The sequence below is a fragment of the Sorex fumeus genome, unplaced genomic scaffold, assembly GCF_029834395.1.
Source record: "Sorex fumeus unplaced genomic scaffold, SorFum_2.1 ptg000013l, whole genome shotgun sequence".
Classification (NCBI taxonomy): Eukaryota; Metazoa; Chordata; class Mammalia; order Eulipotyphla; family Soricidae; genus Sorex; species Sorex fumeus.
The window spans coordinates 10,358,737-10,380,070 of NW_026606070.1; the positions used below are offsets into that span (position 1 = coordinate 10,358,737).

At 40.4% G+C, this 21,334-nt stretch overlaps 1 protein-coding gene across 1 annotated transcript in view; it reads right to left on the minus strand.

Annotated features, from left to right (window-relative positions):
- The window catches only part of FRAS1 (Fraser extracellular matrix complex subunit 1), a 508,077-nt gene that overhangs the window by 149,617 nt on the left and 337,126 nt on the right, over positions 1 to 21,334 (minus strand). Inside the window, exons 30-31 of the mRNA XM_056111320.1 lie at positions 7,254 to 7,407; positions 2,118 to 2,296 (exon numbers count right to left, since the gene is read on the minus strand). Of these exons, the coding sequence (XP_055967295.1) occupies positions 2,118 to 2,296; positions 7,254 to 7,407 (333 nt within the window). The remainder of the gene's footprint in view (positions 1 to 2,117; positions 2,297 to 7,253; positions 7,408 to 21,334) is intronic.

Genomic DNA, 21,334 nt, shown 5'->3' on the forward strand with positions numbered 1-21,334 from the left:
GAAGATGTGCACAGCCAGGCAGAAGAAGCAGAATGGATGATAATTTTAACAAGGTGAGCTTACCATGGAAGCCGCTCCCCAGCTGAATTCCTAGACAAAGGAGCAGGCTCAGACTCAGAGGGACTCATGGTGCCGTTTCAATTACTTGTTAGGAGCATTTCTTTATATTTTCTCTGACACGTTCCAAAATTCTCCTTTGTGTCTGGGCATAATTGCTCTCTCGTTCATAATTTTACATTCTTTTGTATTTCTGTTCCATTCTTTGCTTCCAAATTACGCTTTGCTGAGGTGTGTCTAATTTTATCAGTCTTTTCAAAGATGTACTCATTTTTTCCCAATTTTAACACTTAATAATTAATCAATTCTTTTGCTTATTTCTATTAGTTTCTTCCTTTGCCTTTCATTATGTTTCCCAAGTGGCGTCTTGGTTCTTGAGCTAAATATTTAGCGTATTTATTTTCATGTTTTCCTACTCAATAACCGGTTTCAAAACCATCAATTTTCTCCTGAGGACCATTTTGTCTACATCATTTAAGTTTTGATAAATTAATTTGTCCTTATCGATATTTCTTAATAGCTGCCATTTTAACTTCCTTTTGCACTGGTAGTTATTTAGAAGAGACAGTTTGAGAAATTCGAAATAGTTTGATTTTTTTTTACCCTTTTATTTTAATGAATCTAATTTTAATTAGATTCATAATGGCCAGAAAATGTGCTCAGCATAATTTCTCATTCTTCAATTTGTTGATTTAATTTAATTTAATTTATGGCCTGGGTACTTATTTGTTTTGCGCTATGACAACAAAAATACTATAGACTAGATCCTTATTAACAACAAAAATGTATTTCTCAGAGCGAGACTATGAGCTCAGTCTGACAATGTGGTTGCTTCCATCAGAGCCATTTTCTCGACTGTAAATTATTAACTTCTCACTGTGACCCCAGAGTGGGGAGCAGAACAAGGTGGCTAGTTCTTCTGTGGCCCTTTTAACTGCACTCATTGCTCTGTGAGTGCATAAACTTTCTGACTTCATCTTACACTCATCACCAACAATCTCCCTCTACCATCACATGTGGGAGACACCTTCCATGGAACTTAACCATAGAATCTGGGACAGTGACCTTAAGTTTATAGCACTGGTATTTGATCCTTATTAATGGCAACAACAAACCCTTACAAAGTGATAGACAGTATTTTTAATGTTTTATAAGCACTATCTAAATAAATTCTCACCATTATGTCACTTTATAGATGAGGAAGCTAACATTCAAGGATTTTGCCCAAGTAATTTGCCCATAGTTGAACAGTTAATATATGAAAGCACTGAAATATGAACACATCCGGTTTGGTTGCTAAGTATATGATCTTATCACAGTATGCTGAATGTTGCAAAAATATCTGTAAAAAGAAAATAAGTTTTTGTATCCATATGAAACTTTAGGGCCGGAGCGGTAGTACAGTGGGTAGGGCTTTTGCCTTGTTACACGGTCAGCTTGGGTTCAATCCCTGGCATCCCATATGGTGCCCCAAGCACCGCAAGGAGTAATTCCTGTTTGCAGAGCCAGGAATAACCTCTGAGCATTGCTGGGTGTGACCCCAAGAGCAAAAAAAAAAAAATAAAAAAATAAAAAATAAAAACAACAACAACAAAACATATGAAATATTAGTATTTTGAATTCATTTTTAACACCACAGCTATTTTCTATTATTAATCTGTTTGATGTGGAATGACTCTTATTTTATTCATTTATTTATTTTAGTTTTCTGGCCCACATTCAGCAATGCTCAGGGGTTACTCCTGGCTCTGCACTCAGGAAACACTCGGTGATGCTCAAAGGACCATATGGGATGCTGAGGACTGAACCTATGGCAGGTCAGCTACATGACAGGTAAGCACCTTACTTACTGTACTATCTCTCTGGCCCTGTGGAATGACTCTGAAACAAGCTGTCCACAATTGAATGAAAAGGTTAAAAAATTTTTTTTCTGTCCTGTTAGATTTTGTCTTCCCCCAAACATGATTTCCAGGTCACAAAAATGACTTGAGTTGTTGACAAATAAGGAATGATGGCTACCAGCACACCATGCAGACATCAGCCAGGTGGGAAGCAGTTACCTGAAAACGGAAGGAGTCGCTCTGGGCTGGGACTCCTGAGTGCCTGTACCACACAATGCCTTCGTCAATGTCTTGTTGTGTGAAGGTGTTGGTGGGAGTCGCTGTCCTTCCATCAGGCAGGTGTTGCCCTTCATCTGCGGGGCTGTCAGCTGGCATGTTAATCAGAAGGACCACCTCCCCTAGGAAACTCACAGTTAGTGATGCACTATGGGAAAAGGAAGAGTGAAGCAGAGTTCTTCGGCTATCATTTTTCTATCACTTTTTTAGCAGCAAATAAATGAAGTGCTTTTTAATTTTTATCCAAGGTAACATTAACATTAACAGAATTCAATGGACAACACAAAATCCAACTTTAGATAGGGGATTCCCAGTGTTGCAGATAGACAGAACGGAAGTCATTCAAGGGCAATTCGTGGACGAAGTGACTGATTTGTACCCATTACAATGACATTAGGAGATCCAAACAGTCATTCATACTGCAAACAAATATTCAGAGTCTCTCTACAGTTTTCTTTGTTACATCAAATGTTTTTTCCACCCAAGACATCTTTTGATGTAAACATAACAGAAATTAGAAGAAAATGAAAGATTCTTGGAAGAATTCTCCACAGTGAAAATAATAATAGCTAACATATAGCAGACACTGCATGAAGCAATTTCCATAATTGTTCACATAAGCTCTACCATGTCCAGCTACATGAACTTATTTAGGTTTAATAAATCTCTGCTCCTCAGTGACTGAGTAAGAATAGCAGTAGATACTTCACCAGTGCTTATAAAGAATGTTGGTTATCCTAATCCTTGTGATTTAATCTTCTAAAGAAGCTATTATTAATCTCCATTCTAATGACAAAATTCTTTAATTTTAGAGTTTAATGGCTTGTTCAAGGTCACACAATGGTAAGTGGAGTGGTTGGGATTTGAATCGGAGTTGATTTTCTTGGTCATGAAACTCTGTTACCAATTATGATTATTTTGTGTTCTCCTCTCTTGTTCCCTAAATGTTATTAGAATTGTAGCAAGGAAATATAAATCTCAACAGCAACACCAACCAATACCAATTTATTTCTATTGCTTATTCTTCACCTGAGCTAGCATCCTCTTACAGTGACACTGCAAACACAGAGGTGTTGTAGAAAGAATTAAAATTTCACTAGGAGAGTACGCCTGCAAGTGAAGACCAAACAAATTGTCACAAAAATGCGTCTAGCAATAAAGCTGAAGCAAGTCTCTGTGCCACTCAGATAGAAAGGGGGTTGGAATGGGAGGTGGAGAGAGAGACAGAGACAGAGACAGAGAAAGAAGATAGAGAGAAGAAAGAGAGAAGAGAGAGAGGAGAGAGAGAATGAGTATGTATTTTATCACACTATACTTTTCAGGCAATTACAATTGATAGGGCATTTTGATTACCCTAGGGAAATCTGATTTCTTACTTGGAAGAAATACTAACATTTATATGTACTAATTCAGCTTTAGAATAATATTTTGGATGGTGATGAAAGCTGAAATAAGACAAGAACATTAATGCTCTTCATTATATAATCATGTATAGAATCAACTTGCTTTTATTTCTTTTTTGTATCATCGCTCATTTGTACCATAGTCACAAATTCCATTACCTATCTCTCCCTGCTTCAACTTTTGTTCATAAGATGCTACTAATAAACATGCTTTTCTAGAATGTGGACTGTTTATAAATGTGAATATATTTGCAAAACATTCTAAAAGGAGATTTTCACCATGAAAATGTGGCAAGGATAAAAAGAAAATTTCAAATGCTAATTTCCCTAGCTATATTGCTTCATAACAGAAAAGCTTAGCATACTATTACTTTTAAAAAGGATAATAAAATAAGCCCCTTTCAGATAAAAAAAAATTATTACCATGGCACATAGATTAATAGCAGACATAGAATATGGGCTAAATCTGACCCAGGAAATAGTAGGTGAGGACCAGTTAGCTACTAACTACTGTGGTTGGCCTTTTAGAGGTGAGAACATCAAGCAAGAAGCAGTTCCTCCCTCTGAGAACAGCCCTTATATGCATCTGGACCCACGGTGAGACTTTTCAGTAGGTGAATGGGATGAGCTGATTTAGAACTCACAGTGTACATGATCAGAATACAAAAAGCATTTCAGATTTGAAAAATCTTGTTTAAAGGGCTGAACTTCTACCTATAAAAATGCTAACCAGACCTTAGGAAGCAGTTCTGTGGGAAAGTGCAGGCTTTGCACGTGTGAGGCTGTGAGATCTTGGCCCATGGCACAACTAGTAAGATCCCCTGTACAGGGGCTGGAGTGATAGCACAGCGGGTAGGGTGTTTGCCTTCACACGGCCGACCCAGGTTCGATTCCCAGCATCCCATATGGTCCCCCAAGCACCGTCAGGAGTAATTCCTGAGTGCAGAGCCCAGAGTAACCCCTGTGCATCACTGGGTGTGACTCAAAAAGCAAACAAACAAAAAAAAAAGATCCCCTGTACAAAGGGTATGAATCTGGGACCCCAACAAGGGTGTAACCCTCCAACAAAGCTGGGGGTGGGAAATGTACACAGTTATTTAATGGAACATTATATAACTGAAACCCACTCACGAACAACCTTGTAACTGTGTATCTCATTGTGATTCAATAAAACACAAACAAACAAATGAACAATAAGTGACAGCATCAATAACAACAACAACAACAACAAAAACACAACAGTACTCATGCAGAGAGTATTAGCAGTTATAAAGCCACTATAAAGGCCAGGTTTGAGATGGCGACCTGAACGCAACAGGGATTTGAAAGAACAAAATAGATACGAAAGTCACTAGGAATTGGAGAAGAGAGAACTTGGGAAGTGTGCTGGGTGGCAGGGAGAGAGGGAGGAGAGAGCGAAGACATGATGGGAGAAGGGACAAGTGGAAACAGGAGGCCAGCACAGCGCATGTGGAATGCCAGGTGGCTGTGAGAAGTCCATGAGTGGACAAGAAGAGACATCAGTATCTGGAGGAGGTTCACTGAGTGAGAACCTTGGTGGATACCCTCATCTCTGTTCTATAATAAGACAAACACAAGAAGATGATAGTTGATAGATATAAAAAATTACTTATAATATATTATAATTTTATTTATAAAATTTAATAAAATATAAATTTAAAATTTTTTATTTCTAATATGAATTTCCTGAAGGCTACAAAATCTTCCATCCCTCTTGGAGAGCCCGGCAAGCTACTGAGAGTATTCCACCCAGATGGCAGAACCTGGTGAGCTATGCGTGACGTATTTGATATGTCAAAAACAGTAACAATAACAGGTCTCATTCCCTTGACACTGAAAGAGCTCCCAGTATGCCACTGGGCTACACTATCATGTGACAAGGACAAATGGAGACGCTACTAGCGCCCGCTCGAGCAAATCGATGAACAACGGGAAAGTGACAAGTGACAAAAAATAATATATGACTTATTATATTCATAAAATACATAGATATATAAGTAATATATAAATATGAACATCCGGGTTTAAAATATGAATATCCAGTCTGGGACCTGGAGACTTGTGTCTCAAACAAGATGCTTTAGCTCTGAAGAGTGTAACTTAACCAAGAATTTTGGAGGGGGACATACCATACAGTGCTCAGGGACCTGGGGTCCCCTCTCATGATTCTTTGCCAACTGGCCATGTGGCTCATAGGTCAGAGCTAAAAATCCAAGAATGTAGTGATGGTTGGGGTCTCTAGGGTCACACTTGGTGGTGTGCTGAGGCTCTGAGTGCCACACCAGAGGTTTGGGGGGGGGGGGGGGTCACACAGTGCCAGGGGTTAATCTGCGGTCAGGTGACTATAATGTATGAGGTCTAAACTACTGTGTTTTCTCCCTGGCTCCAATTCTTATTGTCTTTTATTTCCCATTTCTAGGTAGTGATTGTGGGAAATTTTTCAGATTACTATATACTTGTTAGAAGTGAAAATAACAACGGAGATTTTGAAAAGGGCTTTTGTGTTAAAGCTTTGCTTTGGTGATGTTCTGGAGGGATGCAAGGAAGAAGAGTTCCAAAGCCCATTGCTTTGAAATGAGATCAAAGTATCTTAGCTGGGGGAGTAAAACGAAGCTGTTTAAAAACTGACATTTTAGGTTTTATACATGGTCAAGTACTTAGTGTACCATCTCGTACATAAAAGGTTTACAGTGTGAAGTGTGATTACTTTGTTTTTTGGTTTGGGGGACACACCCCAGTGGTGTTCAAGGCTTCCTCCTGGCCCTGTGCTCAGGGATCCCTCTTGGCAGGCTTGGGGGCCATAGTGGGGCTGGGTTTGCCTGGTCATCCGCGTGCTAGGTGATCACCTTACCCACTGTCCTGTCACTGCAGTTCCAGTTTTGTTTTGCTTTTATTTTTCCTACTTTTTGCATGGGCTGGAGCAATAGCACAGTGGTAGGACGTTTGCTTTGCGCGCGGCCAGCTGCCCGAGCCGGGTTCGATTCCTCCGCCCCTCTTGGAGAGTCCAGCAAGCTACCGAGAGTATCTCACCTTCATGACAGAGCCTGGCAAGCTCCCTGTGGTGTATTCGATATGACCAAAACAGTAACAAGTCTCACAATGGAGATATTACTGGGCCGGCTCCAAATCGATGAACAATGGGAGGACAGTGCTACAGGACAGGGCTGCTGCAGTGCTATCTTTTGCATTGCTACAGATCTAATCCCGGGCTTCACACATGCAAATGAAGTGCTCTACCACTGTGCTACCTCTCTGGCCTATTTTGCTTTTAAAGGGGATGTGTAGGTTCTTCAAAGTCAAGTTCACCAACTTCTTGATACTTGGATTTGTACAAAACTCCTAGATCACTGACTTGAAGGATAAGACCATGACTGTATCACTGTCACTGTCATCCTGTTGGTCATCGATTGCCTCGAGCAGGACCTAGTAACGTCTCCTTCGTCCTAGTCCTGAGATTTTAAAAAGTGCCACATTCAAAGCTCTTTCAGGGTCAGGAAAATGAGACCCATCAGTGTTACTGGTTTTTAGCATATTGAATATGCCACGGGGAGTTTGCCAGACTCTGCCGTGTGGGAAGGATACTTTTGGTAGCCTGGTTCACCAGAGTAAGACCTAGATAATAAGATAATAAGACCAGGACAAAAAAAATAGTTACCGAATTGGGGGTGATCCTCTGTGATTTTGTAGATGATTTCCGAGGCACTGGCACCCGGAGCTTCGGCCTGTAGGATCTTATTGGTGATCTGTAGCAGGCCCCCTTCTGGGACCCACACCATTGAATTGGCCACAAGTCGAAGACCACCAGCATTCTAGAATAAAGAAAACATACAGAATGATAAAATTATTTTATTATTTTACATATAAAATAAGACCAGGACAAAAAAAATAGTTACCGAATTGGGGGTGATCCTCTGTGATTTTGTAGATGATTTCTGAGGCACTGGCACCCGGAACTTCGGCCTGTAGGATCTTATTATTTTACACATAAAATAATAAAATACCCCAGTCCATGGGCTGGAGTGATAGCACAGTGGTAGAGCGTTTGCCTTGCAGGCAGCCAACATGGCTGACCCGAGTTTGATTCCTCCGCCCCTCTCGGAGAGCCCGGCAAGCTACTGGGAGTATCTCGCCCTGGCAAGCTGCCCGTGACGTATTCGATATGCCAAACACAGTAACAACAAAGTCTCCAATGGAGACGTTACTGGGCCCGCTCGAGCAAATTGACGAACAATGGGAGGGCCTTTACCTTTACCTTTTTACCCCAGTCCATAAATCCCTAGTTCTCAGAGTCTACTGTTGTTTAAACATCTAAGAAAAGAGCTTTAGAGTCACAATATGAACTACATGTATGCCAAGGGTGAATAATATGTAATTATAAGTATATACTTATATGCATACATGTACATATGTCTAGATCATACTGCTTCTCTTCATTCACCCTGAGTAAACAGCTCAGTTCACACAGGAAGTTTAGGTTACCCCATTTTTTTTCTTTTTGGGTCACACTCGGCGATGCTCAGGGGTTACTCCTGGCTCTGCACTCAGGAATTTCTCCTGGCAGTGCTCAGAGGACCATATGGGATGCTGGGAATCGAATCTGGGTTCGCCATGTACAAGGCAAATACCCTACCTGCTGTGCTATCACTCCAGTCCCCCATTTCTTCCATTATTTCACTTCCCTGTCCTTCCATCCTTCTCATTTGCCACATCCGGTGACTCTTCATTAAGCATCCTTATATGCCGGTCCTTTTCCTGAGGCCTAATATACATAAGCTTGGCTGAAACAAGACCTTAGTTTTAGAGTCTGGTGGGAAGTCACACAAGTGAGGCCCTGCAAGAAGTGTGAGCAGGTGCAAAGGGAAAAATAAAGAAAAACCCAAGAGTTCCTCTTGTGAGATGGAGCCGGGACTGTGTTTGGCCCCCAAGACAGTGTTCTGTGTTCCCCTCCTCAAAAGCAAAGGCTGAACTCAGCGCCCTGGAGTCCTGAAGCAGTGAATCTCTGAGAGATGACAAGGGAGGTTGTGACTGAAGAAGGAACTTTGACAGGAAAGAACTGGACTAAGCCAGTTTGTGCCAAGATGGACCCCAGGACTGACCCTCACGGAGATTTCCCCCACATTTTAATAGTCAAAAATCAGGCCCAGGGATGTAAGTTTTACAGACAGTGTGACACTTCTTTCATGCGCACTGAGTCTGCGCATCCAAATGGCTCCCGTATGAAGCTACTTCCACACGCGGAGAAGCCATTTCTTTGCCAGCTTTGCCTGAGACACATTCCCGGGTCTGTTCACGGAACCATTCAGGGCACTCAACCTATGTGATCTCCCTTCTTCTCATTCAATAAATACCCCAAATCTTTTCCCTTGGCCTCCCATCAATATCTATTTACTCTGAGAGCCCAGGAATCTTGGGAGCTATTGCATCTGGATTATTCTGGAAGATTCTCTCAAGAAAAATACCACTTAATTCTTGAGTGTCACAAAAATTTTTTTTTTAAAAAAATGCTCCACAGTGGAGAAATGGTAAAACAGATTCCATACAGAGGGTCTAGGTGGAGCAAAAGCAAAAACATGTGAGACCACTCAGCGGGCTTAATACGACATCTGCGTTGTGGATAGAGAGACAGGAGCTTGCCTTGCAAGTACTGCTCGGAGCTCCCTCTGAGTACAAAGCCAGGAAAAACCTCTTACCACTGCTTGGTGTGACTGAGAGAGAAAGAAAGAGAGAGACAGAGACAGAGAGAGAGAGAGAGAGATCCTTGTGTCTGGTGCAAATCTAGTTCAGAGAGCCAGGGAAGAGGAAGAATAAAAAGTGACACTCTCTTAAGGTTGGTTAGTAGATGGTAGCACCTAGGCCAAAAGTCTCAGTTCCTCTTGTCGCCACTGAAATGTCAACGCGAATCTTTTTTTTAATTTTTCTATTTTATAAGGTGCTTCACAATGTTTGATTACAAATATTAATATTCAAACACCAATATTCAAATATTGGTTAATATTCAAACACCAATCCTCTACCATTATACCTCTTCCCACCATCAAATTTGGGATGTTCCCATCCTAAGCCCAAAACCCTCTCCCAAAACACAACCGAAATAATATATTTTGTATTGTCTGTTATGGAAAACTGCTGAAAATACTACAGAAAAGTATCCATAGAGGAAACAGTGTGAGGATTTAGTGATATCCTAAAGAATGTCTTAATGATCTCTTCCAAAATAGATCAACGGGAATCTTGAGGGAAGGAAATGCGACGATCGGGTCTGGGTTTCAAAGCCGAGACTCCGGCAGCAACAGGAGACTGGGGATGAATGAAGCTGTTAGAAACCCTTTTAGGAGTTCCTGGAATGGCCCAGGTGAGAGAAGATGAGAAGTAACTGCAGTGGGAATGGAAAGACAGAAACAGAATGCAGACACTGCATCGGGAAACGTGACAGGCCTTGACGACTGATTGAGAGTGAAGCCTTCGAAACAAAGGTTGGAAGTCGCGGGCTGGAAGGAAGCGGCTGCTAGCACTCCCAAGAAGGCCACCGTTTTAATTGCTAAAGCTAATGTCATTACAAAGCTCTGCCACTCTTGGTTTGCTACGTGAGCACCCACTTCCAAAGCCTCGTCATCGACATTTTCCACCAAATGAGATTAGGGAGGCTTCTGGTGCTGTTTTCAGATTGTATTCATACTTCCAAAATCAGCACATCTGCTGGTTTAAAATAGGGCATTTCAGAAGAGATGTTTTTCTCAATTACTGTTATTACTTTCAAATATGCCAATAACAGAACAGTACAAACAGCACTCCCAGGAGAGGGGCATGCAGAACTGAAGACAAGCCCTCCTTTGCAGCATTTGGGGATAGAGGGCTTCTGCCCCTCTCCAAGGTGGTCACAGTACTTCCACCACAATTACCAGGAGTCTGAGTTACCTTGTAGTCAGGGGAGTGGCAACAAAGCCACCTTTTATTGGGACTGATGCTTAGGTAGAAAAATACCAGAGATTTCTCCGCTTTCATAATGCTGCAGTGTACTCTTTACAAAAGAAACCACAAGTTGCCAAGAATTTTACATAGTATTTTCTAGAAAAATGAGGAAATACCCTATGATTAAGTCCAGCAGTGCTATGCCATCATAAACACACTTGGATCTAAGTATTTCAATTGCTAGAAATCTTCTAATAGCAGCCCTGTTGATGGCTGCAGAAAATCAATCCCACGTCAGCATCTGTGTTACGGAATGAAGGGGGAGCGGACGTGTTTCATGTTTGAAGCAAGAAAGCACTGTGGTGGCTGAAGCGATAGAACAGCGGGTAGGGCGTTTGCCTTGCACACGGATGACCCGGGTTCGATTCTCAGCATCCCATATGGTCCCCTGAGCACTGCCAGGAGTAATTACTGAGTGCATGAACAAGGAGCAACCCCTGTGCCTCGCTGGGTGTGACCCAAAATGTAAAAAAAAGAAAAAAGATTAAAAAAATTAAAAAAAAAAAAGAAAACTGCATCCCAACACAGCCGATGTCTCTCTCACTAACCCTCCTCTCAGCGTCTCTCAGCAATTACACTCTCTAGCTCCTGTCTGACTGAAATTTTGTGAGGCAAGGACATGTGTCTGAACAGTGCACAAAATGTTCAGACACGATTAATAGAAGCGTATGAAAAGTTCTGAATCTCAGGGGCTGCGAGATAGTATAGCAGTTAAGGCACATGCCTGGCGTGCACCCAGAGATCCTGAATCTCCTGAGCACCCTGAAAAGTTCAGACCCTCAGAGTCCTTCCCAGACCAAGATTAGAATCCACAATTTTGGTCTTTGCTTTGATAGCTTGATCCATGAATTGCTCTATGAAAATTGTATGTTAATAGTAAGGTGATGCTTTGATATAAACATCAATATCAACAGTATGAAATGATTTCTTGATCAAACTAATTGTGATACTCATCTCCTCACACCGATGAACAGTATTTTTGTGTGTGGTGATGAAGACACTTAAGCACAACGCTCAGTAGACTTCCGTTATCCGGTGCAGTATTATTAAACATAGTCATCATATCAATCCTGTGTCAGTGAAATTTTGTAATCTTCGACCAACATTTTCCCATTTCCCCCACTCCCAGTCCTTGCCTCCTCTATTCCACTCTGCTACTTGGAGCTCAACATTCTCTGGTTCCACCAAGGAAAATATGACATATACATAGATATTATATAAACCACATTTTCTTATTTCATTTAGCAGTCCACATTTCAAACATGATGCTTCTGTGTCTTGGTGGTGAGGAATGAATGCGGCGGTGCACAGAGGGCTGAGACAGCTCTCTGAGACCCTGTTTTCATTTCCTTTGGATACATTCCTAATAGCAGAATGGTTAGGTCAATGATGGTTCTATTTTTAATTAAAAAACATTTCTTTTGCCTCCCAAGCAGTGCTCAGGAGGCCCAGGTGTCCCACTGGCACTTCTCAGCCAGCTGGGTCTCTGCGCAATGCCAAGACCTGAGGAAGATGCGGTGCGGCTGAGGCCATGCTAGCCAGGAATATGGGAGCCTCACTGGAGACTGTGCTGGGAGCCTACGAGACTGCACCTGGCAGTACTCGGGGGACCACATGGTGCCAGGATGCAATAATTGGGCTGTGCACATGGTAGTCATGTGCCCCGACCATGATAATATCTCCCAACTCCTCTACTTATAACTTCATATTGAAAATACAAACTGTTTTCCATAGCATCTGCAAAGTGGGGGTTACATGCCTCCCAACAGTGTAGAAAGGTCCTTTTCCTCTGTATTCTCTTGACATTTTAATAAGAGCCACCTACAACTTAACAAATGATGTGAAGGACATCTCTATTGAAAACTATCAGCCACTACTGAAAGAAATAGAAGAAGATACAAGGAAATGTTCATGGGATGGAAGAACTGATATTATCAAAATGAACATCCTACTCCAAGTGTTCTAGTCAATGAAACCCTTACCAAATCTGATAGTGTTTTATGTCTGCTTGGGGTCACAACTGGCAGAAATCAGGGTTTACTCCTGGCTCTGCACTCAAGGATCACTCCAGGTGGGCTCAGTGGATCGTTTGGGGTACCAGGAATCAAACTCAGGTTGGCCGCATGCAAGGCAAAAACCTTACTCACGGTAGTATCTCTTGGATCCCCCAACTACATTCTTTAAAGACTAAGAACAAACTCTACTAAAATTTGTACGAATCATAAATTTCCCTGAGTAGCCAGATATTCTAGGGGAAAAAAGATGAAAACAATTGCATCTCCTGACTTTAAATTGTATTATAAAGCTGTAGCAATCAAAATGGTGTGGCTCTGTAACAAAGACAGACTTTCAGATCTGTGAAACAGAACACAAAGTACAGAGGTAAGTTCTCAGTTCTATGAACAGTTAATTTATGACAAAAGCGCTGAGAGCAAGAAGTGGAGCAAGAAAAGTCCCTTCAATAATAGTATTGGAGGGCTGGGAGCCATAGCACAGCAGGTAGGGCGTTTGCCTTGCATGTGACCAACCCAGGTTCGATTCCCAGAATCCCATATGGTCCCCTGAGCACTGCCAGGAGTAATTCCTGAGTGTCAAATCAGGAGTTACCCCTGAGCATCGCCGGGTGTGACCCCCCCCCCAAAAAAAGAAAAGAAAGTCCATTGCTGAGGCTGGAGCCATAGCACAGCAGGTAGGGTGTTTGCCTTGTACGCGGTGGACCTGGGTTTGATGCCCAGCATCCCATATGGTCCCCCAAGCACCACCAGGAGTGATTCCTGAGTGCATGAGTCAGGAGTTACCCCTGTGCATCGCCAGGTGTGACCCAAAAGCAAAAAAAAACCCAAAAATAAGAGTATTGGAAAAACTGCACGGGCACAAGCAAAACCATTAACACTAGATTACAAACCTGAGATTATCAGAAAGTGGAGGGAAAGAGAAGTGGTGAATGAAGAGGTGGGTTAAAAGTAACATAAAGACAGCAGTGGGGGATCCTGGGCACTTTGATGGTGGTGGGTTCAGTAGCTGTACATCAAAGCCTTACACGTTTACTCTGTTGTAATCATGTTATCAAAAGTACAGCAACAACAACAACAACAGTGATAATAAATAATTTTATTCAAGACATACTTTTTTAAAAATTTGCATAAAATTTGTCATCACATTTTTCATACAGAAGTGTTATCTGTAAAAATTTGCCAGTGTAATTTAAACTGATCAAGTTTTGTTTTATAGAAAACAAATAAGTCATTCCAACAGAAACAAAGTGCTAGCTCCTTGTTACTTTAATTTGCACTTCTTGGATGATTATTGATGGGGAGCCGCTTTTCTCATCTTATTTAACTTATATTATTTCTCTTACATTATCAATATATTAGGAATGATATTATGTCATTATACTATTCGTCTTATATTATTTATCTTTTCTTGTATTGTGGCTATTTGTTTCTTAAATTTATTTTTTAATTGAATCACCATGAGGTACGGTAGAAAGTTGTTCATGACTGGGTTTCAGTTGTACAATACTTCAACACCTGTCCCTTCACTAGTATACATTTCTCAACACTAATGATCTCAGTTCCTCTTAAAATGCCACCCCATCACCTCTGTGGCTTGCACTTTTCTATCTCTTTCTCTTTCTCCTTTTGGGCATCATGGTTTGAAATACAAATACTGAAAGGTTATCATGTATATCCCTCTACCTACTTTCAGCACTCAGTTTTTGTGCAGAGTAATCATTTCCAACTATTAATGTCATAGTGGTTCCTTCTCTATTCTATCTGCTTCTCCCTTTCCCTGCTACACTTACACATATTTGTGACAAGCTTCCAACTGTGGACCAGTCCTCCTGGTCCCTGTTTTTTCTGTGCTTGGATATTAGTTTTATACTACTTTTGTTATATATATACCCCGAATTCCAGGTCTGTCCCTCTACTTCGAACTCATTTCATTCAGCATGATACTATCCATTTATAAGCAAAACAAACACAAAAACAAACAAAAACTACTAGAAACAATAGATTTTATAGTAAAGTGGCAGGTTAAAAAAATCAATACTTAAAAGTCCATGGTTTTCCTATATACAAATAATGAAAGAGAAGAGATATTTTTTAAAATTCCTGTTGACAATGATGTCTCAGAAAATTGATTACCTTAAATATAGAGGTGAAGGACCTATACAAAGAAAACCACAAAATGCTACTTCAAGAAATAAAAGAGGACAAAAGGAAATGGAAACACATCCCCTGCTAATGAATTAGAAGGATTAACATTGTCAAAATGGCTATGCTCCCCAAAGCATTATACAGAGTCAATGAAATCCCGTAGGGATATCCATGACATTTTTTCAAATAAATAGATCAAACACTTCTGAAATTCATATGGAACAATAAATGCCACGAATAGTTAAAACAATTGTTGAGAAAAGAAGGTGGAAGACATCAAACTTCCCCAGCTGTAAAGTGTATTACAGAGTGGTAATAATTAAAACAGCATGGTATTGGAATAAAGCCAGACCTGCAAACCAATGGAACAGAGTTGAATATCCTGACACAGACCCTTAAATATGTGATCACTTAATCGATAGCACAGCGGGTAGGGCGTTTGCCTTGCACGCAGCCAACATGGCCAACCCAAGTTCGATTCCTCCGCCCCTCTCGGAGAGCCCGGCAAGCTACCGAGAGTATCTCGCCCGCACGACAGAGCCTGGCAAGCTCCCCGTGACGTAATCGATATGCCAAACACAGTAACAACAAAGTCTCCAATGGAGACGTTACTGGGCCCGCTCGAGCAAATCGACGAACAACGGGAGGGCCTTTACTTACTTACTTACTAATCTTTGATAAAGGAACAAGAACTATGAAATGGAACAAGGAAAGCCTTTTCAACAAGTGATGCTGGGAAAACATGCAAAAAAAGAAAAAAAATTAACTCAGACATGTTTCTAATGCCTGAAACAAAAGTCAGATAAAAATGGATTAAAGACCTCAATATCAGACCTGAAACCATAAGGTACATGGAGGAAAACGTAAGCAGAACACACTATGACATTGAAACTAAAGGCATCTTCAAAGATGAAACACCACTGAACAAGCAAGTGGAGGCAAAGATAAACAAACATGAAACTAAGAAGCTTCTGCACTTAATAAATAAATAAATAAATAAATAAGGTGACCAAGGTATATAGACAGCCCACTGAATGGGAAATATCATTTAACCAATAGTCATTAGATAAGGGGTTAATATCCAAGATACATAAGGCACTGGCAGAACTTTACAAGAAAAAAATTTAACCCCATAAAAATCGGGAAGAAGAAATGAACAGAAACTTCCTCCAAGAAGAAACAGAAATGGCAAAAAGGCACATGAAAAAAAAATGCTCTATATCACTAATCATCAGGGAGATGCAAATCAAAACTACAATGAGATATCATCTCATACCATATAGACTGAACAACCAGTGTTGGTGTGGATGAAGGGAGAAAGGGACTCTTATCCATAGTTAGGGGAAAGGCCTGCCTGCCCAGTCTTTTCAAAAGAAAACAATACAGACATTCCTAAAAAAAATAAATAAAAACTAAAAAAAAAAAAACAACTAGAAATCGAGCTCCCATTTGACCCATCAATACCACTTCTGGGATATACCCCAAGGGCTCAAAAACACAGCAGAAATCTCATTTGTGTTCATTGTAGCACTGTTCACAATGGGAAGAATCTGGAAACAACCCAAGTGCCTGAGAACAGATGAATGAATAAAGAAATTATGGTACATCTACACAGTGGAATACAACACAGCCACAAAGTTATAAAGTTTGCTTATGGCTGTTTATTTGTCTTCCTCCTTACCCCAGCCCCTGCAGGGTAAGGAATGTATGGGACCAAGGCATCATACAAGCAAGGCAAGGGTGCTTCTTCCGAGCTATAGCCCCATTGCTCAGCATTTTTTCTTGTGAAATATGTCTCTGCAGGTCCTTACTCTATTTTGTGATTGTAGCCCAAACATGAAAGCTTGTAACTATCTCACGGTGATTCAATAAAATAATAAAAAAGGAAAACTTCTGTAAATGAAAAATATTCTATTAAATATTTTAGTTTCTTGCATATTTTTAGACATTAACTCCATTTAAGATATTTGGTTTCAAATATTTATTCCCATTCTTTAGGTTGCTTTTCCATTTTGATATTTCATTTGTTGGCTAGTTTTTTCATTTGGTTCTTGAAATATAATATCCCCTTATATTTCAAGAAGGTATGAAGTAAAGTTAAAGAGTGAAAAAAAATGAAAATAACAAATTCCTGAAATAGTTCTACTAAAAGTCTATACATATAGATTTTAGAAGATTTTTTTTTTTGTTGCTGTTTGTGGGCCACATGGGCAGTGCTCAGGATTTACTCCTAGCTCTGTGTTCAGGAATCATTCCTGGCAGTGCTTGGGGAACCAGATGTGGTACCAGGGACTGAACTCAGTAACGTGCAAGGTAAACATCCTGCTTGTTCTCACTTCAGTCTCCCATTAAGATTTACCTTTATTGAAGGCTAATATATAAACATATATATATATACATACATATATATGTATTGAATTAGTTTATAGTACTTGAGAAAATACAAATGATATCTAAGGAGAAGAAGCATATTGTTAAGGGGAAAAACATAATTCTTACAATTCATTACGATTAAGATGGTATTTTCAATAACTTTCTTATAGAAGAGAGTCTTGAAATGATTCAAGGAGAAATTAATGAAGCCTGTGTATTTTTTATAGCTAAAGTACATAAAAATCAAACAAATTTTCACCAATTTCCCCAATGATTCTGACATTTTGCAATTTCTTTATCTCCTTGTACTTTTTTTTCCTTCCACAATGGTACATATATCTCTGTAAACTCAAGAAATTAGCCATAATATTAGTTGAATAATTTCCTACCTGGTGATGTTTTATATTTCTTTCAGGTTGCCACATAAAAAGTAATGAAATACCAAATAAAACTGAGAGCAAAATTAAAACAGTGCTTTAAATTCATTTCATAGAATAATAGGCATACAGAAATGTTGATAATAAAGGTTAGTCATAATAGTCATTATATATTATACCGCCAAAAATATTAATGCTGAAAACCAAAAGTAAGGGCTAAGCCTCCATAATTTGGAAGAAAAAAACTCCTATAAACAAAATAAAAATTCTTTTGTCCTCGTATAAAAATTTGTGATATAATACTATGCCTAAATGATCGTACACCCCAACTAGAGGCCAAAACAGCAAGGTGAAAGCTTAAAACGGAATTAAATGGAAAAATATTATGGATGTAAGTGTCGTCATAACATTTTGTTTAGTTTACAAAAATGTACTCTATTCAGAAAAGACTCACATAGCTTTTCAATTTTTAATCTTGTGGGGCATTTGGATTTTAGGGAGGGACTCTGAGACCTGGGACATATTAGATGAAGCTTAGATGCTATTTATCAGGATCAAGAATAATGGAAAGAAACATCATTGAGTTATTTCTGTGCTTGTCAAAGTATGTGTAAATTTCAGAGGCTTCCTTCTTCAGGTCCAGAATTTAGAAAGTTCGGGGTCTTTGGGACACTGTTAAGGGAAGGAGGTTCTCTGGTGATGGGTGTCGTTCTGGAATAAAAGCATGCATAACTCATTTGTGGAATGTAGAGTAGCATAATATGAGACTAACACCGGAGGACAGTAGAGATAAGGACCAGGAGGATCATGCCATGGTTTGGAAGTCATCCCCATGTGCTGGGGGAAAAGGCAGTTGGGATGGAGAAGGGAGCACTAAGTAAAGAATGACTGGAGGGATCGCCTAGGATGGGAGATGTGTGCTGAAAGTAGACCAAGGACCAAACATGAAGGCCTCTTAGTATCTGTATTGCAAATCATAATGCCCAAAAGTAGAGAGGCAGTAAGAAGGAATGTACCTGCTACAGAGGCAGGGAGTGTAGTGGGGTGGGGGTGGCGTGTAGGATACTGGGAACAATGGTGGTGGGAAATATGCACTGGTGGAGGGATGGGTGCTTGAGCATTGTGTGACTGAAGTGTAATCATTCAAGTTTGTAACTGCATCTCACGGTGATCCAATAAACTTATTTAAAAAAGCATGCATAAACTATCTTTTTAAAAATTTATTTTTACTTTAATTTTTTAAAAAAATGATCTTTTATGCTACTGTAAATCCAAGTACACAAACAAAAATGGGAAAAATAAAGAACATGGAGCCTTCTTTCCCAGAAGATTTCAACTACTTTACAGATATAACTATACTATATTTACATATTTTTATGTCAAAATATAAATGTATAGGTATATGATTAAACCAAATGTTTTCTCAGTGAAGTCCTTTCAGAGACACCAAATTGAATAGATTAAGGAAATCAAAATATAATAAAACCCTGATACATGCTGTGATTCATTTATTTAGGAGAAAGAGTTTATTAAATATAGTTTTTGTATAATTTGAATTTGCAATTTCCACAAACATTAATGCGTCCCTATAAGACATTATGTGTCTCCATAAAAATTTTTATTATGTATCCTGATAATCTGTGTCCCTATGAGATACTCAATGGGCTGGTGAGATTAAGGAAACTGAGACCCTCACGAAATTCCAACAGCCAGAAAGGATTCGTGGCAACACAATGTTCCACCCAGTTCAGGTCATGACCTTCTGGGACTTCTAACATCAAAGCATTACCCCGTTGCAGAAAATAACTGCTCCAACAACAAAGTAGGTCAGAGAGATCATCAAATTCATCACCAACGTGGAAAAAGAATCCCTGTTTCCATGGGCATCTTAATTAACGGAAAAGAAGGTAATTCCTTGACAGCCCCGGAGTGACGAGAACCCACCAATAGTAGGAGTCTCTCCTGCCCACATCTTAGTCCGTTATGAGATGTCAGATTGCTTAAGGATCATCTCTCGAGCAGGTCGGGGGATGCTGATCCATCCAATTAATGACAGCCTGTTCAGCAGAGCACTCTTTATTACCTTTTAATCTTCTTGGTTTCTTTTCCCTCCTTCCCCCAGTAGGAGTTTCATCCTCAGTCCTGGGTCTCTTTCCTCCACAGTGACTCTGAAAAGAGCCTGGGGCATGGTAGTGGGGTTTATTCACTGCCCAGCTGAAGAGTACCATCCAAGATTGGGGAAATGGATACGGAATTTGAGAAGCTAAGGTGGAACTGACACTCACTACACCCTCTGTCCAGGAAAGGGAACCCCAAGGTCAGCAGTGGTTTCCCAAAGGCTGCCTGTCTCTGACTTGAGAAAGCAGTTCAAAGATAGGAGCCCCAAATCTGTCCAACCTGTGAAAATGAGCCAGTCCCGTGATGTGCTTGGTTCGAGAGAAAGCACATCTGTCCCACGACGCAACCTTCTCCGAGCACTTCTTCCTCTTTCATTTCTCTTACTAGGTGAGAGCCCTCCCCACCCCAAGGGACCCAGCCCTAGCAGCCGATCTCCACTACCCAACCACTGCTATACTCTAGGCCGCTTTCCACATGCTCGGGCCGAGACTTACACATGAGTGATCATATTCCTGGACACATCATAAGACAGTTTGTCCAAAAACTGTCTTTTGGACAAACTGGAAGGCTACCGAATATAACCTGCCCACACGGCAGAGTCTGGCAAACTCTCCGTGGCGTACCCAATATGCCAAATACCAGTAACAATGAAGGCTCTCATTCTCCTAACTCTGAAAGAGCCTTGAATATGGCACTTTTTAAAAAAATCTCACAGGCTAGGACGAAGGAGACGTTACTGGGGCCTGCTCGAGGCAATCGACGAATAACAGGATGGTTGTGATTGATTGTGATTGTGATCATAAGACATTTCCTACCCATTTTCCATAATTACCACACCATATTTGATGGGGTTCAGAGAGTAGGCAACAAATCACAGCGGGAAATATATATATATATATATATATATATATATATATATATATATCTCAGAGAGCCTGGCAAGCTACCGAGAGTATCCTGCCCCCAGGAAGACTCTGGCAAGCCACCTGTGGTGTATTCGATATGCCCAAAACAGTAACAATAACAGGTGTCATTCCCCTGACCCTGAAAGAGCATCCAATATGGCAGCATTGGGAAAGACGAGTAAGGAGAGGCTTCTAAAATCTCAGGACTGGGATTTACTGGCACCTGCTTGAGTAAATCGATGAGGATGACAGTGACAGTGACAGTGAGGTTAAAGCTTCTGTTGAACTGCATCAGAATTAGTTTATCTACCCATTCACCAGGAATTAGCCCTAACCCCCTTGGCGATCTCACTTAAGCTACCAGCAAAGACATCAGCAGGTAACCTTAAAAAGAGTCAGGAGAGGGACATGGGGGTCACCCATCTCCAGAGAAGATTTTCCAAACAAAATCAATCATGCTGGCTCCACATTTGCTGGAAACTGCTATCAACTGAGGCTAGTTTTTTCTCTTCTTGGGCTTTGGTAGACTTATGATTATAAATAGCTTTGCTTGTAACAAGATGTGTGGAGTCCATGGGGAAGCCTGGGGCCTAGAAAACTTGGATAGGACATCGAGAAAAGAACTAAATGCCTTGTCCAGTGTGTCCGTTAAAGGTATAAGAATGTATAAGGCCAAGAGAGTGAAAACTAGGGACTAGAATGTAAAGAGTCATGCAATTAAAGAGTGAGGAATCAGAGTGAGCACAATTCAAAATTGTAGTGCTAGCACCAATACCTTTACTAAAAGTAAATGCTTCTTCCCCTTCTCTCCAGTGCCCACTGTTAGAGAAATGA